Below are 25447 nucleotides of genomic sequence, written 5' to 3' on the forward strand. Positions count from 1 at the left end.
TAAACAGCCAATGAGAAGCACTTTATCCCCAGTTTTAGCCCCATGCTGCAAAAGTTTTCCCAACTAATAAGCAGATTTTTCTTTTATGGCCAATTGATTTCATCTATTGTTAAAATAAGATATGACAGGCAAAGAGCTCTTCCATTTTCACCGTTTTGATTACAACTTGTATCTTGTATTTCATTGATCAAACTTTGTAAATAAAGTACCTTATTGTATTTATGTGTGCTTTCTTGCATTAACTACGAATCAATTGAGTTGCATGCCCCTATTTTAACAGCTTTATTGTAATTGCATTAATCTAATAAAGTTTACTGTAAATGCAATAATGTCCTCATTTATTGTAAATGCAATAATGATGTAATTGTAAGCTCCATAACATCAGTTATTGTCAGGGGAAATACTGAGAAAAAAATTCTCTTTACTTTAACAATGTGTTTATAATTAGTATTAGGCAATGGCAGGCTTAACAGACATCATTACTGCATGTAGAATGATGAACGCTACAACCTTTGGGTGAAGCAACACATTCACACAGCTCTATGATGATGTTTCCCTATAATGAGACATTCAGTGAAGCCTTTTGAATTACCTCCATTTATGTTACATCTGTCTTAAATCATGGTCAGATCTTCATTCAGGTAATAATTATAAACAAACACAATCTACTCTGACTAATAAAACGGAATCATTAATTCTTGCTGTTGTTCATACTGAAATCACTGTTCAAACATTAACAGTATTGACTGGAAAAAAACTGTGTGAACCCCTTGATAAAGGGCATTAACTGGAATTAAATGGAGCCAGCTCAGTGTGTGGGTCAGATGTACTTTGACTTAGGAAAAACACAAACAGTTTGAGTTTGCTATTCTCGAGAAACACCCTGCTGATGTAAATCATGCCTTGTAGAAGAGAGATCTCAGAGTACTTATGATAAATTGTTGACTTGAATAAAGCAAAAGGAGTTACAGAGTCATCTCAAAGAGTTTATAAATTAGTCTGTGCTCTGTTTGACAAAGTCTCTATAAATGGAGATGATTTAGTTCTGTGGCTAGATGTGGATGCGCAGCCAAGTCAACTCCAAAGGAACAAGGCAGAATAATCAGAGAACCTCTGAGTAACAAGAAATCATTGCGGCTGGTTAATGTCTCTGTTCATCAGGCCACCATACACAAATCAAGGTGCATGGTTGCACGGCGGATAATGTCCTGCCATGAACCCCATGCAGAAAGCCAGTGCTCTCCACAAGAAAACATTGTTGCACCACTGACGTTCGCCACCGGGAAAATGCGTCATGGACTGGTGAAGCTGAGGTCAAAGAAATGGGAAGAACATGCAGCACCATGCCTGGTTGTTAAAGGGCACTAACATGAAAGCATCATCCCAAAGGTGAAGTATTTTCAAGGAAGCATCATGATATGAGTCCTTTCTGTCTCTGGACCTGGACAGGTCGTCATGATTGAGAGGACAATGAATTCCCATGTTTATCAAGGTGTCTTACAGGATAATGTCAGGGTGGCTGTTTGTGTCCTCTTGCTGAAGCTCAGTGTAAGCCAGGTGGCAACAGGACAATGACCTTTAACATCCAGGTAAAGTTCAAACAATGAAAATGAGTCAGAGCTCAAACCTTAACCTTATAGAGATGCTGTGAAACGTTCACACCAAACAGCCAACAAAGACACAAAGGGTTATAATTGTATGATATGAGCTTAGGGACACTGTGTAATCAATGCAGGAACCCAGGTCACTGCACTGTCTTTTTCTTGCCACTGTTTAGTAACAAGGTCTGTGGTGCGAGCTGTGCTCTTTGCTCAGGTCATGGCACAGTTTCAGTCCAGTGCCTAACCCTTGCCCTGTGTTTGACCACTCTGCGTGTGTTGTCTCAGCCTGGCGAGACTGCCTCATTATGTGACAGGCAGAGGAGAGTATTTGATCCTGGATATTTAGCCTCCTCCTCTCTGTCACAGCCACTGGAGCCCTCTCAAGGTAATTGACTGACTGTTTGATCTCCCTCTGACTCTACAAGATGCTGACACACACGCACACACACACAAACACATTCATCACATGCATGGGTCTACTCATGGATGGTCCACACACACATCTACTTTGACATGTAGCACATACCCACTGTACCCTCCCCCAAAATACAAAACAATCCAACATGCCATGCACACACACACACACACACACACACACACCCACACAGACAAACACAGAGACAAACTCACTCACACGCGCACACGCACAGTTGTTATCATTTGTGTGCAGTGAGCTAAGGGAACAGAGGAGAGAGTTTAGAGCCGTTGAAAAGGAAACAAGGAAACTCCTCCATAGCTATGGGCCATGCTTTCTTCCCTCCGCACCAAACGCTGCATGCTGTTACAAATGGTAATCGGCTCTGATTGTCACAAATTTCAAAACAAACGCTAGGTGACTGAAAATCCAAAGTGACGCCCCGAGTGATACTCCAACAGAAAGCCTGAATCAAAGCATGCCGACTATAATTAGGTTCCATCTGGGCTACATTATTTAAAGCCGCACCAGTTAATTGCTTGTGTACAAATGGCCTATTTTATTTGAATCAAACTCTTTTTTTTTGTGATTCATAATTACATTGATATGAAGGGAGCCATATCTCTTTACTTCATTTATAATATAAATACATATTCATATTATTAAGAGGACTTTGAGGCAAGGGAAATGTAAAGTGATGATACTTTACTTTGCATGAATTGAATTTCTTTAAACAATTACGAGTGTTTAATCAAATATACTGACATTTGGGTTAAACATTTAATGAGCTTCAATTAAAAAAGGAGATGAACAATGATATAATCATGAAGTGAAAATTACAAAAACATAATATCTAACAGGACTGATACACATGATATTAGCACATGCAGAAGCAAACATTTTCTCATTTCCTCTTGTCAAAGTTTTCATCAAGAATCTAACACAAACAGTGCATTTTCTTATCGATTTCCTATCGACGGTAACCTAAGCTTTTGTTTTATCTCGATGTGAGGCAGAGCATTACTTTGTGATGTGGGCCCTGGCCGGCGGTAACCTTAGCCAGGCTGCTGTTTGTGGAAACTATCTGTTGCATGGATCAGCGGTGGGGAATCGCTATCTGTATCCTGGTTGTCAGATGATCGGATTTCCGCCCCTGACGCTCTCTCATATTAGATGATCTTCTGTGCTGTGTGTGAGAGTAAGCGCACAGTCTGTGTGTGTGTGCTTGTGTGTGTTAGTTCCCCATGTGTCTAGTTGTCCACATGAGATGCACAGGCGCGTACACTCAGTTATGCGTGTTGTCATGTTGCTTGCCGACATGCGTAAAGGTTAAGGATGTCATTTTGTCCCGTGTGGCTGTCTGTCTGAAGGGGGCAGGACATGTTGCCACTGGAGACGAGGTCAAAGAGAGCCCAGGCAGGTGACAGGCGGTCAGCCACGCTGCCAGAGCAACTCTGTCCTCTGTAACACAAACATGGAGATGTTGTCCTCAGTCAAAAAGCTAATTAAATCTGAATTCACTCCCCCTCCCCTACACCACCCCTCAATTTCCACTCTTGGTGAAGACATCCACGTCAAACCAACAGTGTTACACAGGTATAATCACACTTGTTTATGCTATCCTACGCTATGTGTCTTCATTTTTAATAAAATCAATACTGCACTAAGCCTTTACACATCTGCTGGAGCAGGAGAGACACACATGCATCACACAAGAAAAAAAAAGAAAATTAAACAGAAAAAAATGACAAAACAGAGCTCATTTCATCAAACCAGCAACACCACTGCTGCTTCTTGAGTGCAATTCATTTTTAATGCTTGTCGGTAAGTGGGGTCTGCTTCCCCCCCATCTCCCTCGTACTGCTTTTAATTACTTTGCTTATTATTGTGTGTTGTTGTTAGACAAAAACAAGGCAGAACTCATTACACATCCAGAGATGAGGAACCTGAATCACTAGCTACAGGGGCCGCTGAGGGGACTCTGTATTTACTCAGAATAAAATACAAACAGAATAGAGACACACAGAAACAAAATCAAGCGAAAGCCCAGAGAGGGGAGGATATTGCATTAACTTGTTCAAATCATCTCCCAATGTCAGCTACTTTGCATTCCATATAATATTTCCTGGAAGAGTGAAACTTGTGACAACAAGGACTCTGCTCCAGACTGTGGCACTGTACATTTTCTTTCTACTTTCTCCTTCAGTGCCATCCCTTCATCTGTCCCTCCCCACTTGCCGCCTCCCTAACCAGACACTGAGACTGCACTGAGTGCTTTTTTATTTTAAAGTGAATGAGTGGCCTTGGTTGTCATAAAGGACCCTCGCTTTTATAGACTTGGAGCAGAGTATTTACAAGATAACCCCAGTCCAAGGACAGAGCAGGCTATTTGATACCAGTGTCAGACTCTCCCCTCTCCTCTTCAGTAAAAATCGAAAGCCCAAACATACCCTGGCCTCTGACAGCACCTCTCAATGTCGGTTGTTTTACACGCCTGCACTGAAATGGGATGAGACACCTTGGAATAAGAGGAGCGACAGCTGTGTGTGGCATTCAGACACATTAGTTGCCGCTTTTTCTCATTTACGTCTTGCATTGAAGGAGTGATGATAATAAATAATAGAGATGTGGATGGTTTTAAAAAAGTACATTCAAGTAGATTAGCACAGTTAGGACCTTAAATAAACAGCACATGAACATACAACATGAACAACATTTTCTTTGTTATCAAAATGGACACAAGACAGCATTCAATTCACATAATACATTGATGAGACCGAGAGCCTATGAAACTTTAAATAAGACTGTACAAATCTTATTTTCCTTGCATCAAGAAAGGGACAATTTACTATCTTGCTCCACTGATTAAACCACTGAATTTCTAATTTAAACATGGGTTAAAAAGAAGGAAAAAATCAAGGAAAATATCTCTATCGTTAATAACAAAATTACATAAAATGTGAATTGGTCAACAGGCCGCTTTTGAGATTATCTTCTGAGCACACTATTTGCTCGAGCCTAATACAGCTGTTTCACCACACCAAGACACTGAGATATTTGAGAATGACTTCATAATTGTATAAGGGCAGAACACAACTTCTGCCACTCCTTTCCTTTCCAACAACTTCTCAACTTTCTTCTTGTGACAAATGCATGCTTCAGCAATATAGACAGCAAATGTTCACACCATAATGTCTGAGACTCACTGGCAGTTATTTGTTTCAAACATGCAGAAGATGTGCATATGTACCTGTGGATTCAGTGTGCGTATGTGACAGAGTGAGACACAGAAAAAGAGAGATTGAGTGACTGAGTGTGCGTACACATGTATGTGTACGGAGGGGCCTTGTTGGGAGTGCCACCCAGACATTAACACTGTAAACAGTGCAGGCCTCCTTCCCTGTCCAGGCCTTTTGTTCCATCTGCACCACCATTGGTCAGGACTTAAATGGCAAACACTCGGGGGCTGCTAGCTCGCCTGACACGGTTTTGTTTTTGGCCTATTGAGGGGCAATGGAGAGCTTCTGTTTCTATGCCCGGGCACAATGTGTCTCAAAAGCAGCATGGCTGAAAAGAGAGGCCCCCACAAAGACTGTCCATTAGTGGAGGCACTGCATGCATGCATGTACGTGCACTAACATAGGCACAGGCACATGCGCACACACTGACATACATACACACACATCACAGTGCCTGGGCAAGGGTCAGAACAGACAACCTTGCCAAAGACATTGGTGAAGACAGAGCATGCGCACATAGCACTCACACACACACACACACACACACACACACACACACACACGCACACACACACACACACACGCACACACACACACACGCACACACACACACACACACACACACACACACACACACACACACACACACACACACACACACACACACACACACACACACACACACACACACACAGGGACAAGTCTATAGAACCAAGTCCAAGCCAAACTGCACACCACTAAACTATACCACACTCACTCCTCACGCACATAAACACACAACCTCTGCTCCACTTCAACACAATGAGGTCTGGCACACACGCATGCACACACTCATGCACCTCCTAGCACCCTCAAGACAATACCAGGCATCACAAACGTGCGTGTGCACGCACACACATACACGCACACACACCCTTCTACAATATCAGACATACACACATCACTCAGTCACAAAAGAGGTGGAGGAGGAGAAGGGAAGAAGAGGCCCCTTTGCACCTGTAAACCTGTAAGAAAGGCAGGCTGCATTCACAATCACTAGTCAAAGAATAGACAGCCTTGAGTTTGAGAACGTATATACAGTACAGCCCTCCTTCACTAACCAGGTTGTCTCAGCTTTATAGAAGAATAAAACACATCCATTAACACCTCTGGCACATGCTTTGTGAGATGTAAAGTATAACAGCAAAGGATCTAAAGGAATTATATCCTGGCAGCCAGGTGAGGGAATGTCCAATACATGGTATATTTTTTTCCCCACAGATTTCTGAGCTTTTTTCCCCCCTTACAAATAAATCTTTGTCATCTTGCTGTAAATGTTTATACAACACTTACACTTGCAGCATTCACGCTTACAAGGAGGAATGTGTCTTTTTGCATTTTCTTCACAACACATGAGCTTTGTCTGGTGATAAAAAGCACAGAGCAGATTTGACAGCCTTGCAGCAACAGTTGTCATGACCAGCACTTCACCTAAAGATCTCATCAGTATTACAAGCTAAAAAAGAGCGATGCAGTGGGTGTCATAGTTGGTGTTGTACACATATGTCACCTATGTCAATGTCAAGCAGAGCTGAGAAACAGTGCAAAGCTGCTGCCTTTGGACGAACAACTGAACAGAAATGCAACTGATCAACTAGAGGCTGAAGACTGATGTCACTGCTATACGTCAAATTAACTGTCACTATGTTGTATGTCACTATATGTCAAACTAATTGTCTCTGTGTTTTATGTGTCACTGTTGTCATATGTGCTTTTACTGTCTATATTTTAATGTTGTCCTTTGTGCTCCCCCTCTCCCTGTTGCCCCTTAGGAGGTCCTTCACCTCCTACCAGGCCATTGCCCAAATAAGAATTTATTCTTAGCATTTTCTTCCTGGTTAAATAAAGGTTAATGAATAGTGAATGAATAAATTTCATATCTGGCCTCAGACCTCACATCATTCTGAACTGAAGAATTTACATGACACACTTCTGGGTTTCATTGGTGAGATGACAGGTAAGCAAGCTCATAGCGCTCACCCTTCAACTGCTGCTAGGAAGGATAACAAAGTCATTAAGACCCAAGAAGACATACCTGGACATGGTGGTCAAGTTCAAGACTCACTGTGTTGAGTGCTTGAACACTTGAAAAGTGTAGAATGAGTGAAAAATGTGGCAAAAGTTACATGTTTTAAAACTAAAACATATCAGTGTGGATGTAGAAAGAAGATGGTGACAAAGTGCATTTTATAATCTCTTGATATGTGCTGTCCTGGACAGTTTGATTTTCACACAATGTTGAGTTCACTAGGAGAGAAATTTAAAATCTAAATCTAACAACAAATTGTCCTGCTAGAGCCTCATTGTCTTTTTTTTATTTCACATTCATGCACATACATAGAGCTGGCATGTATAGAGCTACTTGTCACATGACCTTTTGATCCTATGCATAGTAACACATCTAGAGGGGAAAGATGGATGGTGTTGGAGGGATGAAAATAATAAAGCAGAGGATAGGCGAGGACAAGGTAGGATAGGTGTGGAGGAGAGGAGAGGAGAGGAGAGGAGAGGAGAGGAGAGGAGAGGAGAGGAGAGGAGAGGAGAGGAGAGGAGAGGAGAGGAGAGGAGAGGGGTCAGATGGGGGAGGAGCAGGCCAGGGGTGGAGATAGCAGAGAGTGGGTGTTGAGGGCGGGGCAGGTCTGAAATAGATCACTTAAGGGAACAAAGTGTAATTAATGGGTCGTCACAGATAAGAGGGCTCTGGCCCTATCTGGGAATGTGCTAATGGAGTTGACACACACTCAACAAGATCAGTGGACAACCCCTCTTTATGTGTGTGCGTCTGTGTACACGTGTCTGCATGCGCATGCATGGGCGTGCGTGTCTTTTAAGGACACACAGTGGATAAATAGTGGAAGAAAACTGCTAAGGTGACAGGTTAACATGGTTTCCTCCATGACGAAGATTTGCCATCCCTGCAATCAGAGAAAACCCAGAAGGAAACACACACACACAAAGGTTTTTCCCAATACACACAACCATATAACACACCGCCATATCTACGTGAGTCAGCCTCCTTAACTCACGTAGACATCCCACCTCACATCAAAACATGAACGATGTTATTACACTTGGCGAGCCGGCACGCCTTCAGTGGCAGGGATGTGGCTGTTTACGTTGAGATGGAGGGGGAGGAAGCCGCCAGGTCAAGAGTGGGTCAGACCTGAAGTGTTCTAAGAGAAGCAAACTGACACAAACCTCTCCTCAAACTTCCTGCCTGCGTGTGTCCCTGCGTCAGGGGAACCCGGCTGGAGCCAAGGGGCCTGTGCATGTGGATATGTGTGTGTGTGCGCTCATGTGTGTGCAATGTGTGTGGGTTACATGTCTTGCATTTGGAGCCTGGCCGGGGAGGTCGGGGGAGGATTCGCAGGCGCCCACGTGCGCCGGGACAGTGAGATGGCCTGTGATGGACAAGGCAAGACAAGGAGGATTTCCCCTGTTTGTCTGAGAGAGAGGAGCTGCCGCGTCACATGCACAGACAGAGAAGTCTGTCTCCGGGATGGATTTCTTGTGTGAATGTGTGTGGCATGAGGCGCGCAGGTCAGGCATCTGGTCGGTTTAGTGTGTAGGTGTGTGTGTGCCTCTCTCAGGGTCACAGACCCCGGGGCCATCTACTTCAGTCTGGTTTAGTCAGACAAGCCAAGGCCACATTAACACACTGCATGACTTAATAATATAAAGACCCTTGGCTTGGTGCAGCAAATACAAGACTCAGACGGGTGAATAATCAAAAAAAAAAAACCTAACACATATCTTACATCTTTATGGAAATGAACTATTTAATGCCATTAGAGTCACCTTGACAAGTCAATAAATATCAAATGAAGTAAGTGTAACAGTCCTTAAACACAAGGGCATGACCTCGACAATAGCAAGCTGTGCATGGAGCTCTAGGTGAATCTTAAATCTTGCATTGTGTTGTTAAATGTGTCCACAGCAGGCTAAAAAAGTGTGGTGTGTTTGTGCGTGAGTGTGTGATGTAGCATTTGGGGGTTAAATGGAGAGAGACGAGACTCCGATCTGTCAGGACAAGGGAAGAGCAGCTTCAAAGGCTCCACAGCAACCCCGCTCTCTTACATACACACACACTTGTGCACATTCATACATACACACAAACACACACTGACGGACAGTCCATTGCTCCCAGCATATCTTTACTTTGTCCTTGGACTGTCTGAATACCACTGGAGGCGAGCATGATTTGAGAGAGCAAGTGGGAACAAGAGAGAGGGAGACAGAGAGAAGGGAAGAAAGAGGAAAATGATAGAGGGAAGGAGAGGGAGAGAAAAGAGGCGCCCCTCAATGACATCTAAAGAGATAACTCACTCTCCAGAGCTTCTTTTCTCTTGCTATCACTTTCCAGGCAGCGCTCCCTCCACATAAGGCCTAAAGTGTGAGAGGGAGAATGTGTGTGTGTGTGTGTGTGTGTGTGTGTGTGTGTGTGTGTTAACTTTGTGTGTGTGTATGAATGAGTGACAGTAGTATTTGTGGGAATACAGTGTACGTGAAGGTGAAAAAGGCAAAAAATTTTTGAATCTCAATGAGATGATCTAAAGAGCAATCAAGCACAACGATGTGCATACTGAAGACAGCGCATTGTCTACGTTCACCGGGAAAAAATGCTCAGCTTGGACACACATGATGGTTGTCAGAGATTATGTATAAAGCTTTAATTAACAAAACAGAGATATATGAAAATTGGTTTGCCTGTTTGTGTGTTACAGGCAGTTAAAGTTGATAATATGAAGTAACGGCTGTATAAACTGTATATTCATGTCAAAATCATATTGCTGGGAAACTGCACTCAGATGGCTGCTTAAGAAATGATGTACAGAACGCAATACAAACAACAGCTGGCTTTTCTCTTGATTGAAAGTTAACTTCGGGAAAACAAAGCATTGGGCCACCGTCGGGTCACAACATTGTTGAAAACACCCAAACAAAACAGCAGGAAAACACAAAGTGGTGCGACGCCACCACTGTTGTTGAAAATACTTTCCCTTTGTAGGCACAGACAACTGTGGGGAAGAGTTAACCTTTTGATAAGCTGCTTCGAGCCCCAGCTGTATGCATTTTTCATCGAAATGTGTGAGTCAGAAAGAGAATAATTATCTCCTCTTGCTCTGTGGAGAGGCGAGGGGTTGCAGCCCCCAGTCTGGTCTTCATAAATGAACTAAGTCCTGAAACGAAGCAACGATGATGAGCACAGAGAGAAACTAATCCACTGTAATTCATTACCCAAAAAGACAGGGAGTGTACATAGTTAAACTTCCCACACACATACACAGGAATGGCTGGATGCATACAGTAAAGATGTCCTGTTCAATTTTTGGACACAATTAACTTTCTCACAACTGTGATAAGAAACTCACAAATCTGTGGAATGTATTTGGGCCAATTATTTGAACAATGCATCTTACTGATTCATTTCAATAAGATGTGGTTGCACTTCACCTGCACCAATCACCTGGACCAATGGCGTTGTTGTATGTCTTTGACACTGTTATTGCTGGGTTGAACATGGCCCAACAGTCCTTGCTCTGGAAGATTTTCCTAATCAGTACAAGAACAAACATGTATGCACAAACACACACAGAGACACACAAGTTGTGCCTGCCAAACAGTGCAAGGTCACCGATCCCTGCTTCATAGTGGCCACGATCACCTCTAGAGGAGACGCAATCTGCACTAACACTGGCACAGACACACATTTACACAGAGGCACACAGAGAACAAACAAAAAGACAAACAAAAAATAATAAATAAATAAATTAATAAAAACCAGAGCACCCACCCCAACCGAGCTTAAGACCTTTATCTGACAGCATCAGCTAACACCAGATACACACACTGTCATGCCCTGACCTTGCAGCACTTCAAAATTAATCAAAATTGTAGCTGGGATCAGAGGTGTGGGTACAGCGGGCAGAGAGAGTCATTCATTTTGTGCACGTGTGTGTATTTCTCTGTAGGTGTGTGTGTGTATGTACGTGTGGTGGGGTGGATGAGACGGGCTCAGAGATTGAGGGAGGGGAGGTCAGGGGAGGCACTCACCCTCTCAATCCTCCACTATTGACTTGTGAGCAGAGAGACGGTGCCGAGCGGTCAACGGCAAATAGAATAAACTGATCAATAACCTCGCACTTGTCAGGAGGCACGAAGGCACCTTAAAAAAATACAGCAGCCCATCTTGAACTATGCAGGAGGGGGACATTGATCAAATCAAGTAGAGCTCTTCCAGCCTGCTCACCCAGATTTGTCCTCCATCCATGACATGTGTGGAGTGCAACTTCTCAATAACAGTGTGGGTGAGGACTCGCAGGAGGGTGGGGGAGTGGATATAGAAAAGGTGTCATGGCATTTCAATGATGGGAAGCTGTAAGCAAATACATTGAAACATTAAAAAGAAATGACTGAAACATTTGGAGAAACTAGGTTTTCCTTAACAGCAAACAATGAAAGAATGTGACTGAGTTTGTGTGTGTGTGTGTGTTAAAGTCGAAAGTTTGCAAAGGCAGGTGTTAGAGAAAAGGGAAAGAGGGAAGCACGAGGTAAAAAAGTCAGCAGGAATGGGAGAGTGAGAAAAAGGGGAAGTAAACTGTGAGTGAGACCGGCAGAAAGAAGTGCAGGAAGGAAGAAAGGAGAGGAGAAAAACTACCCTCTGTCATAATTTAAACGAGCCGTGGTCTCCCAATGCTCTGTTTACAATGTATAATTTATGCCTCCCAGTTCAAACACAGCTTTATCTGCACTCAGCTGCTAAGTGATATGATTTCACTTTTTATAGCAGCCCCCCCACTCGTCCAATCCACCACCACCCCCAGTCCCTCTGTAATGCAGGCTGGTGTGATTCTGCACGCCTCATGTACTGACTTTCAACTGTACAGCCCCCCGAGGGCTAAAGTAGCATATTAAACCCCTCCCTAACCCCATCCTCTTACCCCCCTTAAGCAAAACCGCAGTCCTAGACACACATGCGTTTCTGTGTGCATGTGCGCACTCCCACTGACATGCACACCCTATATGCTGCAAAAAGAGAGCGCTGCCTCATATTTTACAGCAGTTAAAGTTTCTTTTTGTATTTATAGCTGTGTTGCTGAGCGGTAATGTCCCATTTCACAGCAGCACACTCTGACCTCTGATCAGAGCCGCTCTCATGACCCCATGGCTCTCACTGAGTTGCACTAATATGCCACTTAGATTACTTTGGTGTAATGGCACTTTTTATGCACTCCCTCCACATGGTTCTTGCACGCACACGCACATGCACACATGAACACATGCATGCCCGCACGCACGCACACACGCATGCACATACAATAGATATATAGATATTATATTGAATATCATACTAGGGGGACAATCTGGGTAATGCCTGACATCCTAATACACAAAGTGGTTGTCAAGGTATACACCCTATAATAAACACTTAATGGTTCACATGAGGGATGAGTGCAGTGATAACACCCAGGGTCACAAATTCAACCAATGAAAGCATAAACTGTGATACTATGTGGATGTAAATCACAAAGTGTAAGATATGGAAAATTCATTAGTATTCATTTTAAGTGGTCATTAACTGAATTAATAATATTAGCAAGTCATGTCCAGGTGTTCTGGGATGTGAAAAAAAATCTGAATGTTGTATAAACAGCTTTGTGTTGAAAATGTTGATTATGATTTCAGATTACATTGAAGAAGAACTTATATTATAATGCATGTGAAACGATTTTGTGCTTCATACATAATCAAATGTCAACCTTCTTACTGACTCACCCTCTGAACACTGATGTATTCTCATTATACCATTATGTTAGAGATCAATTTATTTGACTTCTGTATTAACCCTCTGCTTTTCTTTTTATCTTCCATTGTACTTTCCCACCATCTTATCTATTCATCATGCCGCTCCCTTCTCCCTCTCTCCAGCATCCCTCTTTTTACTTATTCTCTGCCATCTCCTCCCCTCTTCTTTCTCAGCTATCTGCCTACATAGTGTTTGCGCTAGCAGAAAATTCCCACTTCATCTCTTGGGAGAACTGCGTTTTTCTTTGCTCCGCTCGTCTCTCGTTCTTCACTTGTATGTTTTCCATGCTGGCAAAGCTTCCTCTTCCTGTATGCAGCAGGGAGTGTGCTCCGTCTGCGGCTGTCCCACAAGGGACCTTACAGTGTGATGTTACAATCCTCCCATCCAGCGGGATCCTCTCTCTGTCTTCCTCTCTCTCTCTGGCTGCTCTTTTCTCTTTCTCAACAAGATATTCAGGTTTTCATTCATCTTTCTCTCCCTGCCTCTGACTACTTTATCCTCGTCTACCTCACTTACTTTTTTAATCTGTTTATCTGACTCATACCCCTCTGACACTTTCCACCTTTACTTGCACTCTTTTTTCCCTCTCTCCTCTCTCACTCTCTATCTCACTCTCTCTTCCCCCACGGACACAGATACACTTAAAATTACGCCTTTTTCCTGTTTACTTTTCCGTTTTCCTGTATTCTTTTGACTGAATGAGCCTCTCACAAAAGTACAAATCCTGCATGTTTTAGCTGAAAAAAAGAAAGAAAGGAACTCAAACTCATATTAAACTGAGGTCTGATTGCAAACTCTAATATCCACCTTTCAGTGTGCAGTCCACAGTTTAGTTTTCATGCGACATCTTTGAATTTGAGATTTTGGGGTTCTTTTGCTCCTAATTGAGCAGTGCATGAAGCCTGGAGACTGGTAAAGTCTGGCGCTCTAGTCCCTAGCTGTTAGCATACAGCTCCAAAGCTTTCGTCTTCAGTCTTCAGGGAGGTGGCTGTGTGTGTGTGTATGTGTGCTGTAGTCCAAATGTGACTTGCTAGCCAACAGACCAGGGACCCCTGCCATATGGTTTGAGGCTGTCCTGCTTTGGTGTTCCTGTAGGGACCGACTATGATAGGCTACCCCACAGATCCTGAACTGGGCACCATGCCCTGTGACACACACACAGTGGTAAAGCAGGATAACCCAAACACACACTCAAGCAAAAAGACATCCACTGCAGATGTGCATAAACAAGAGGATTCTCATGTTAACACTATGCCCATGTTTAATCTGGGACACTAGAAGCCTTAATATTTTTCGTGTTTAACCCGAATCCTAACCTGAACCAATGACCCTCTCACTTATTATCTATCCTGCAAAACAAACGAGTCTCCTTGAAGAAATCTGGAATCGGCCACTCAAAAGTGAAAGCTGCAGATGAGAACACAGCTTGGCCAAGACACCCATGTAATGATGCACATACATATACAGGAAAATACTGCATGTACTCCCCAGACTTCTGAAGATATAAACAGAGTTGAAAAGGTTGAGGGAGATTTTCAGTTTAGAAATGCAGAGCAATGCTTTGACTAGAAAAGATGAGGTGCTGTGTGGGTGAAATTCCCTTGACCTGCCATCTATGGACAAGGTCTCCAGTTAATTAAGTTTCTTGTACATCCAACTGCATGGCTATTATGTTTGCAGTCCTCTTTGGAGATTAACATGGAGGCCTCTAAATCCACCTCACAATTTCATTTCATTCAACAGGATTTCTTTTCTCTTTTCTAAAGGTTCATATCAGCAATGTGATATGGGGGCGGGGGGTGGAATGTGTGTTTCTGTGTGCTTGCAGCGTGTGTGCATGTATCTGTTCTTTTCAGCATGCATTTTGCAACTTGTCTGTGTTAAAGCAATAGATAAAGAGAGAGAAGGAGAAATAGCGAGTTCCTTTCAGCGTACATTCTGTCATGTCTGCGTGAAAGAGCGGTGTTCAGTTGAAACACAGAGAATGGGATTCAGGTTAAAGCTATTAATTCACCTCTCAAAATATTGCTCTTGGGCTGTGGATGTCAGATTTTTGTCCATGTGGACAGTAATGAGCAGAGACACAGAATGTCAGAACCTGATGTTAGACATGAGACCTGAGAGCAATCACAAGGTGAAGAGCAGGATGACTGTCTTTGACAGGTCTAGGAACACTATCCTTCAGTGTAAATGATGAGTACAGAGGGCATACAGTATGTTGATTCAACACACTTTTGCTAATATACATTTACACACACACACACACACACACACACACACACACACACACACACACACACACACGCACACACACACACCACACACACACACACACACAACACACACACACACACACACACACACACACACACACACACACACACACACACACACCACACACACACACACACACACACACACACACACACACACACACACACACACGTCTGATGAGCGATTGGTACGGGATGTTTGTTTGGGTGGAACCTGAACCTGTCTGTGCCCCAGGGCCATCGCCAAACAGGTGTTGGTGTGCATGCATGTACACACACACACACACACACACACACACACACACACACACACATACAAAGTAAGTAACACCTGGACACCTGGGCTAGGCTACACAGCACTGTCAGACTCTCAGGAGCTGTCACACACTCCAGGATGAAAGTGACCCTAGAGCTGAGGGGGGCACACCTGTGCCATGGGAGGCCCCCCTATCTGTCGAGGACCCTCTCATAAAAACACTCTGTCACGGTGACAAAGTTGTAGGCGTTTAATTGGCACTTAAACCCACGTACTGCTAATAAGGGTACTAATAACATCTCTCAGAGCCATCTAAACAAAGGGACAAAGGAGACTGAAAAGACAAAGAGGGTTACAGTTATATAGAGAGAGTAAATATAGCATCATGATCTGAATGAAGATTGCAGCAAATTTTAGATCTGTTTTGTACAAAGTAGCTGTCTGGCTACATAACTAGTTCCAGACTGGTGGCTACAGCTTTGGTAATACTGTCTAAGTCTGTGTGTCTTCGCAGGGCGGTACAATGAGCAGCTTTGCACTTTACGCTGCTATGAGCAATCATCAAAGCCAGTCACACGTATGCATGAGAGCTGAGGTTCCGGGGCTCCTTGCTCAGTTGCCTGGCTCAGGGCAGAGTGTGTGTGTGTATGCGTTTCAAGGGATCAGGGCATTGTTTGATCATTGCCCAGTATTGTCCAGTCCAACCATTAACTGGTTCTTTCACCTGTGTGCTTAATGAACAATGATGAGAGGGCAGAGAAAGACAGAGAGACACAAAATGAGTGAGATACACTAAGTCACTGAGACCAAGTGAGACCCTCATAAAGGGGATGTATGCTGAGGGATTTTGACACACGGCCACATCAAGAGACAATGCAACTGCATAATGGTGAAGCTACAATCCCAGGCTGGCCAGTTCAGATAGATGTAAGGGGGGCGTGGGGACAGGGGAGGGCAGTGGGCTTGTGGGTCCTGTCCTGCCCTCGACCTGCGAATGCTGGCACACCCTGTCCTGCTGCTGGCTAAATAAAGAGCCCTAGGGTGGGCCGGGCTGGGCGGCAGGAGAAACAGACACAGAGTCGGCATTACCCAGCTAATCTCATTAGGGAAGCAGCCCTGCCAAGTTGCCAGGGGTCAGCCAGAGTGCCACGTCACTCACCACACCTTTGGCACTCCCTGTGACCCCAAGGCAGGTTTGGGCTGAGACTCATGGCCAGCCGAGGTGAGAGGCGTTGAGGGGTGGAGTTGGTGGTAAAGGTGGGCAAGCGAGCGGTAAAGCTAAGAAGCGCGCGTAAACCAGATCGGCAGTTTAGAGTTGAGCGTGAGTGTAGCTTAGAGATTGGGGAGTGTCTGCGTGCGTTACTTTCAGATAGAGGTAGCGAAGGGGAGAGAAACCAGAGAGTGTTTAAAAGAAAAAACAAGAATGAGACAAAAACAGAAAAAAACAGCTATAAAGCAAATGAGAAAGAGGCAGAGGGAGAGAGAGAGATAAAGACGGAGTTGGAGCAGCAGAGGGAAATAGAAATGGGGAAAGAGGCATAGAGGATGGATAAGCAGCTTCCTCCTCTGCAGCTTGGTTTAATGTATTTACAGCGGATTGCATCAGGGTGCTGTAGTTAAAAGGGCCATCGCCATCCAACAGGGTCATCTGTAGTGTGATGTGCCTCTCATAAAGGGGATGTGTGTCACCAAGATCACACACACGCACACACACACACACACACACTGAGGAAGAATTACCCACAGAAGCACAGATACACAAACATACACAAGTGTGGACATACATGCACGCACGGTCAAATCTCAAAGAAAAATATGAGAAGCCAACAGTGTCATAAACCCTTGCAAGTTCTTTCCCATGGTGCTCACCCCCCTCCTCCATTCCTATCTTTCTTTCTCTCCTTCCCTCCCTCTGTGAACACAGTTGAGAGCTGATATGATGGTACTTTTAGCTCCAGCTCCCTGTGCTGGGTTGACATTCAGCGACACAGGCAAAGGTAGGAGTTTACAGCCATGGAGCACCTCTGTCCTGTCAACACCTCGGCTGCATGCTGCTCCCAGACAGGGTCAGACACATTGGCTTACGTTAAAAACATCACCAGCACTACCCACTGTGGACACGGTGCCATGGCCCTCAACCCTGTCCCAGCATAACTCCACAGAGAAAAACCTTTCTGCATCTATCGTCGGCATTTAGATCTCTATGATCTGAAGTTGAGGGTCCAGGGCAGCCTGACAAAATATTGTAAATGCATAAGTGAAGCAGCCCCATATACCATACCGCACATTATAGTGTACACGGTAATTCCAAGTCTTATACATGATTACTGCCTCATCGGATTTCATTTCATTTAAGCCTTTGCTTTACCTCACGTTCATTAGGTCCCAGGCTCTGGCTTTAACTTTCGCTGTTAGATTAACAAATATTTTTGATCAGTTTCACACATGGACCAGCACCGGCCTCCTGACCTTCTCTTCACCCCTAAATGCCATTAGAGCATAAGTAGGGTGAGGGCTATGGAGGCCAAAATAGCATGACCAATGACACGCAGGCTACTATGGACTGAGCTCAGCTCTTTAAAGCCTCAATCTCATTATTGTAACTCCTGGTGCTCCTAGTGAGAGGGATAGAGAGAAAGAGAGAGTGAAAGTAAGCCGAGGGCAATGTGGAAAGTAAAGGTTGTCAAAGCTAAAGCTACTGGTTTGTGTCTGTGATGACTAAAACAGAGATTTACAGTCTTTTGGCTGGGGCCTCCATCATTAGCCACTATCCAGTGCCAGTTGACATACTTAGTGGTTTAAAAACAAAGTGAGAGGAGGGAAATTAACCCAATCGCCTTTTCTACTTAGGAGATACGTTTTCAGAGCTGTGGCTTTGTAATATCCATGATGGCTGGCTGGTTGATGGGCTGCATGACTACGATGATACTTCTTTGACTGATAGCATTCAGCGGTGTTACTCCCTGCATGGCTAGCCAGCTGACCAGCTGGCTGGCTGCCTATTTGGGTGGCTGGTTGGTGTGTTGGCTGCTGTCTGGATAATAGCAGAAAGTTTATGTTATTGACGAGCTCTACTCGACACCCTGAGTGTGTTTAGACATGCCCTGTAAACTCTGCATAAGAGCATCCACTGCATATCAAGGCCATCATCCAAAAGGCTCCTAAAATAGGAAGAGACGGAGTCCGGGGAAGGAGGGAGCCAGCTAACTAGAGAGTGAAAGGCGCTGAAGGAAAGGTTGAGAGTTCACAGCTGAGTTCAGGCGGGCCCTGCACTGCTTTGGGCCCCCGGCCAAGGCTGAGATAGGGATAAGCTCCTGATGGTTCCACTGTGAAATGGGATCAGAGGAGGGACAGAGGGAGGGATGGAGGGATGGAGGGAGAGCTTAGGGGGGGTAACTGTATGAATAGGCCAGAGTTGGTGTTGAGATTTGAAATTGTTTAACAAGCTCGTGTTGGAATATGCTGCCGGGAGGAAAGCTGAGTGAATTGCAGCTGCACCGGGAGGGAACATGCTTGGTGGAATTTCTCTTCACTCTAAAGTACAAGGATTGCTTGAATAGTGCAAATTGATTAGAGTCTTCAAAACTCACATGACCTATGCCAGAGGAAATCATCTTCACAGCATCAAAGAGAGAAACAAAAATGAATCCATTTGGACAAACCACATGATGTGACTCTCCAGAATAACTGATAAAAAAAGAAAGGTTGCACAGATGTAAAGAGTAGGTAGCTGAGGTAAACACTGAAATTAAAAGTTTAGGTGTAGTTAACCAAAGTGCCTGAGGGTCTACTTCATGGCAAGTTCCACAGTTACCAAACTAAAAGCTGATCAAGCTAACCTTTCGGTTACCTCGGTGTAAATGCTCTACAGTTGACTAAGAGTGGGACGGGCCCTTATCTTCTCACCAGGGGAGAGAAAGTAGAAGAAGAGAGAGAGGGGTGTGGAGATAAAGAGAGGGTCTTTAGGAAAGCGAGGCTCTTCTGACTAATTTTGGAGGGGTGAACAGTGCAGAGTTCGGATTTGTGGCAGAGCACGATTTGCCATGAAAGCTCATGCAGCACTTTGGCAAATATTAACAAGAATCGGAGGCACATGCAATATATAACTATGTTAGAGATAGGGGTTATTAATTAGCTATAGTAACTTCTGCTTTTAGAGATATGATGTGTATGGTCAGCTAAAGCAGTTACGGAAAAGACACTCCCTCTTGTTTTAAAAATACACTACGACTAAAGATATTCTGATGACATGCTGATATATGTATGAAATGAACCCATCTGCAAGATATTAGTTTATAACTGCTCTATACATTTTAGACGCATGCTCTCATTATCTTTTTTTCATGTACTGTATGTATCCATGAAGAGAGAAATGCCAGTGACATGCATGAACGTCCATGTGCCTGTTCTGTATACGCATGTTTCAGTGCCTTAGCGCTTGTCTACATTCTGAGAACTCATTACTAGGAAAATCAATGCATGACACTGGTTTATAGCGGACGGCTTCTCATCAACCTAAGACCTCATTCTATCTCCTCTCATTTCTGGCTAAACACAGAGACCAAAACATACGAGCACAGACACAAACACACAAATCAATAAACGCAGTATATACAGAAGGCACAATCATTCCTATGAGTGTGATCAAACAGCTGGAAACGTGTAAAGGTTTTATTCGTATGTGTCTGTGATGGTGTTTGTTTTGGAGCAACGCAGACAACATAAACAGCTGTGTGTGTCTGTGAACCTTCCACAAGGCTGCATGTGCGTCAGTCTGCATGTAAGCATGTTTGTGTGACCGTATATTTGCCTAAGTATGCATATATGCATTTTGTGCTTGTTGCTTTCAGTGTAATGCATCTTTGAATGTGTGTATGTCTCTATGTGTGAAAGTGTGTTTGCAGGCAGGCGTGTCTGATGAAGATATCAGAGTTAGCAGAGCAAGGGCAGGATCGGAATGTTGAGGAGGACTGGGGGGCTCAACAGGCAGAAAAGAGGATGCTGTCTGCCTGAAATACACACACCCGTACTCATACACACACACCCTCCCCCCTCTGTCATGGCCTCTGCTCCTACTGTATGTGTGGCACGCAGCACGCTTTAAAGCCAGAACTACGAGGCACAACACTGTCTGCCTGGGGAATTCTCTACCTCTACATCACTCTCTCTCCTCCTCTGCACACCTCTCTCTCCTCTGCTCCCTCGCTCTCTCCTCTAACTCTGACTCTACGGAAACCCTGAAAGAACTTTTGCTTGCACAGCCTTCCCACAAAAACGACTCTCTCTCCTTTTCTCTCTTAGCCAACAAGCAAAGGAGACGGCAACCCCCGTCCTCAAAAGTGATCAATTTTTAATTTCTTACCACTTTTTCATGTTGTGTCAGAGAGAGATGTCAGCAAACAGGAGCCCTGGGGAGGCTAGAGGAAGGAGGGAGAGGGGGTTGGTAGTAGATGAGGGAAGTGCAGGTGAGGAGAGTGAAGATGAGCAGAGGATAGAAGGGAGTAGAGGAACTGAGAGAAATAAAAAACTGACAAATATTTGCAATCACAGTAAGTGCACAGCAGCTTTTAGCATCATCACTGCTCAATGACATGCATCATTTCTTTTACATCTGATCACTATGAAGCTAATTTCTTGTAATACACTGTTAAAATATCTTCACAAATCCTCTGAATATCATTCTGAGGCTGTGTTAAGGTGGAGGCTGTGGTGTTTGTGCCACAAGCTGGCTAAGCTGATTGGCTTGATGTTTTGCTCTTTCTGGTGACAAACGGTGAAAACGAGCAGAAAATCCAACTGTTCCATATCAAGGAATATTTTTACTGCTGCTAATGTGACTTAAATGCCTTGTTCCACAGCTGAGTGGGCTAGCACCTGCTGCAAGCAGCAGCTAGCCTATTATAGCTCGGTACAGAGCTGTCGCTAATTTTCTGATTCAATTAGCATGCCTCAGAGCTTTCCAGTCTAATTGCAAACTACTTCACAGTTACCTCTCTGATTAATCGCTGCCCATCTGCGAACCATTGCACGCAGAACTTGGTGGAACAAATTTGTGTATTCTCGAGTATCAGCTGCATCACCCCAAGCTGTTGAACAGGCATAAATGGTCACTGACACGCCCTGATATCTGACCCTTATGGCCTGATCCCAGAGAACTGTGCGTTTTGACGGGCTAAAAGGCCACATCCCAATGTTGTGCAAATGTTGCCAGTGGTTTTTCACAGTGTCAGTAAACGTGGAGGCATTAACTCCTGCTGCTCTCAACACATATAATAATAATAATGGTTACCCGATACTCAAAGCGTGTACAGTAACCATTATTCATTCATACCACATTCACACCGGTGGTGGTAAGCTATGACTGTAGCCACAGCTGCCCTGGGGCAGACTGACGGAAGCGTGGCTGCCAATGTGCGCCAAACTCCGACCACCACCATGATCATTCATACGCATTCACACGAGACAAGGTAGGTAGAGTTGTCACGATACCAAAATGAGTAACCACGGTACTATACCAGACAAAGTATCACGGTTCCGGGTAATATCACGATACTGCAACCTTTTTTTATTATTATTATTTTTATGAACTGCAATGTATTTGTACAAGTTATAAATACTTATTAATTACTTATAATGTTGTTTGGTGCATGATAAACATAATACTAGTGAAGTAGGAATTAGACTGAAACAAATATTTTTAAATAAGCAATAAAAAACAAATAAATGAAGTTAGAATTTATATGGTGGAAAATAAATAACCATTCAGTCTCTTGCACATTAATTTATGTTTAACAAATATAAATAATCAACTTAGGATAAAAACAAATCCACTGTCTTTTTAAAAAAAATCTATTTGACAATAATGCTTCTTCATAATAAACCATAGAGGACAGGACAAAATACAACAAACAGGAACTGATTCCCTGTGAAAACTATATTTTTATGCATTTTCTAGGTGCTTTATACTTGGACATCCTTTAACTCTTTATTCCTCAGCCTGTACACGGAGCATATAGCCTGATATTAGCCAATGAGAAAATAAACAGAGCTAAATGAATTAAGTGCCACTGACGACGACAACGCGGCAGACTCGCCGCTCGCGCCCGGTGCTTCAGCCGTGGTGAATGTGTTGTCTCGTGTTTGTGAAGCCGTGCGCGCGTCGGACGAGACAGAACTTTAGCTCGTTGTTTGTTTTGAAGCGAGTTTCTATCGAAGCGCTGTCTCAGCTGTCTTCATGGAGTCCGTTCTTGCCGGCATGAACACACGAACAGCCAATCAGATAACAGATGGGCGGACCCAGCGTGCGGAAACAGCCTATCATATCCCCGGACATCACCAGTAACAGGCAAACAGCCAATCATTCAGCAGCTGTGTAGTTAGGTTGCAGTGGGTGCATGTGGGTTTTGTTTACAAGGGAGTAGCATGCAGTGAGAAGCCGAGAGGAGAGGAGAGGCGGCCGCTATAGCGGAAACTGGCACCGGTAGTAGTAATCCACGGTAGTACCGTCGTGTAGAATTTGTAGTATAGTAGGAACCGTTACGTTTTGGCACCGCGGGGTACCGTGGCTACCGTGGGTATCGTGCAACTCTAAAGGTAGGTAAGGTGTTTTGCCCAAGGACACTATACGACAGAGATAGCGGTATTCGCACCGCCAACCCTCTAGTTATTGGACGACCTGCTCTACGGCCTCAGCCACTGGAGCCCCATAGAGAGGACAGTTTGGACACTGTGTGAAATGTGTGTTTATACGTGTGACTGCACTTTATGTGCAAGCTCAAAACAGAAAACCTATTGATCACACGTTACAGTGAATAAAGAATAAAGTATACACCATACATCCTTAACTAAAAGGTCAGAGACAGAGAAAAGAGGCGCACAGACCGCCTCCTATCTTGTGATATCATCATTCATATTACACCTTTTATATGACCAAATTCTGAAATGCCTGTTTCTTATATGTTGAAAACCTAGATTGCTAACTCAGAAGCCAGATACATTTCTAACATTGATTTATGAAAATGTTATTGCTGTAGGCTGTCAGCATTTTCAACATAGAATCAACAATGGAATCTCACCACACCCATCCAACACCTCTAACCTCAACTGTAAAAAACATGCCACTAACCCTATTGGTCTTGAAACCTCCCAAGCAGATCAGTGACACATCTCATTGGCCTACTGCTGTTTTATACATTGGAGATAGCTGGGGGGGGTATTTGTCAGTTGTTCTTAGTTGTGATAACTATAGTGGATAATATTCTGTCTGTCCAAAGTACTGCCCACCTGCATTACCTCTAACTATAGTTGGTGCATTATATCATCCATCCTGTTTTCAACCAAATTTTGAAGCTGTACACCTGCTGGACGCCTTCTGGTATTCTCACGTTGGCGTTGTACTGATATCCCATTTTCCCTAGCCTCCCTCAAAATGAGGAACTCAGGACGGTGTTAGTCCAGACCTGGAGGTCGTAACCCTCCTCGAGACCCACCAGGAGACCCCTCACCTATCCCACCAAACCAGATCAATAGCTCTGTGTTGTCTGGGCTGTCAGCCAGTGTTTACTTGTGTTGACCTCTGGAGCTCATGAAGAGCAGCATAGGACAGATGACAGCAGAAACAGAGTAAAGCACCATGGCAGAGACGACGAGGGCAGACCGTGGACAAGCTGTGGAGAGATACCGCTATCAAAGAAGAAAGGAATGGGGTCGGAGGAGAGAAAAGAGAAGGGGAGAAAGAACATGAGGGCAATAACATGAGCTCAAGAGACAATGAGTACACCAATATCAAAGAGAAAGTGGAGCAGAGGTGATCAGAGAGCTTTGACAATGAGAGAGAGGAGCACAGAAAGATGGTTAAAGGAGTGCAGCTTGGGTCAGAGGTAAGGCTGGGGTGTCTCAGGTTATCATATCAGTCAGTCAGCTAGAGACTTCCAGCTATCATAGCCAGGGCATGTTGCTCTCAATCCCACACAATCCTTTTCTCTGTTCACCAACCCAGCCTTATTGACAAATCTAAAACCAAGGTCACAGCAGTGTTTACACAGCCTTTAGCACAAATTACATCATCCAAACTCTGGCCCGCTGGATGCGTCACACTGTCACTGAGAGTAAATGACCTGGCAGTCTGCCGTCCCGCTGAAAGAGGAGAAACAGAGAGAAAGAGAGACAACGAAGGGAGGTGTGGGTGGTGGAGTCAGGTAAAGAGGATAACGTCTGTTAAAAAAGAGAAAAAGAAATGGCACAAGAGCTTGGCAAGAAGAAATGTATCAGGGTATAAAAAAAGAAAGAATCAGTGCCCTCAAAACACATACATAAGATTATTGTCCTACTGTCTGTGGCAGTGTTCTCCCCTACACACCAAACAACATGGGAGCATAATGCATATTGTTACTGGCTCCCAATAATGATGCATAACCTGGTGGCTGCACAGGAATATAATACCAATATGTCAGGTCTCTGATTTGGCCACAATTTGCATGGTTATAATAGCTTATCGACTGGCTCAAGGTTGAGCAGGGCCAGGCGGCTTCACTGTAATGACTGGCCATGTGCCTCCGACAGTTTATTTCAAGCTTCTGTGGCTCAGTCACCCGGCCCCCTATCTCGTCAATACCCAATCTTGATCCCGCTATCTGCATCCTGACAAAGTCTGCACAAACACATATGCCCCCCACCTCTTCGTTGCCAACAACCTCACCTCCACCTCCCTCCATCCCATCCAACACAGTGGTTTTTTTATTCTTTAAATTATTCCTGTATCATACAAGTATTTCCCATGGAGATCAATACAGGTGCAATTCATTAGGCCTCCCAAAAG

The 25447-nt window shown here is 44.1% G+C and overlaps 1 protein-coding gene across 3 annotated transcripts in view; it reads right to left on the minus strand.

The window, feature by feature from the left end:
* Positions 1-25447, minus strand: part of arb2a (ARB2 cotranscriptional regulator A) — a 149997-nt gene that overhangs the window by 3783 nt on the left and 120767 nt on the right. The window contains exon 11 of one of the 3 annotated variants that reach the window (XM_085787097.1): positions 2956-3477. The exons of 1 other annotated variant lie outside the window; for it this stretch is intronic. In XM_085787097.1, the coding sequence (XP_085643223.1) occupies positions 3302-3477 (176 nt within the window). In that variant the 3' untranslated portion in view covers positions 2956-3301. Of the gene's footprint in view, positions 1-2955; positions 3478-10188; positions 10475-25447 lie in introns of those variants that run through there. One more of the 3 variants, XM_085787099.1, reaches the window with a different exon arrangement.

The sequence above is a fragment of the Trachurus japonicus genome, chromosome 9, assembly GCF_045865225.1.
Source record: "Trachurus japonicus isolate A0001 chromosome 9, Traja_1.0".
Classification (NCBI taxonomy): domain Eukaryota; kingdom Metazoa; phylum Chordata; class Actinopteri; order Carangiformes; family Carangidae; genus Trachurus; species Trachurus japonicus.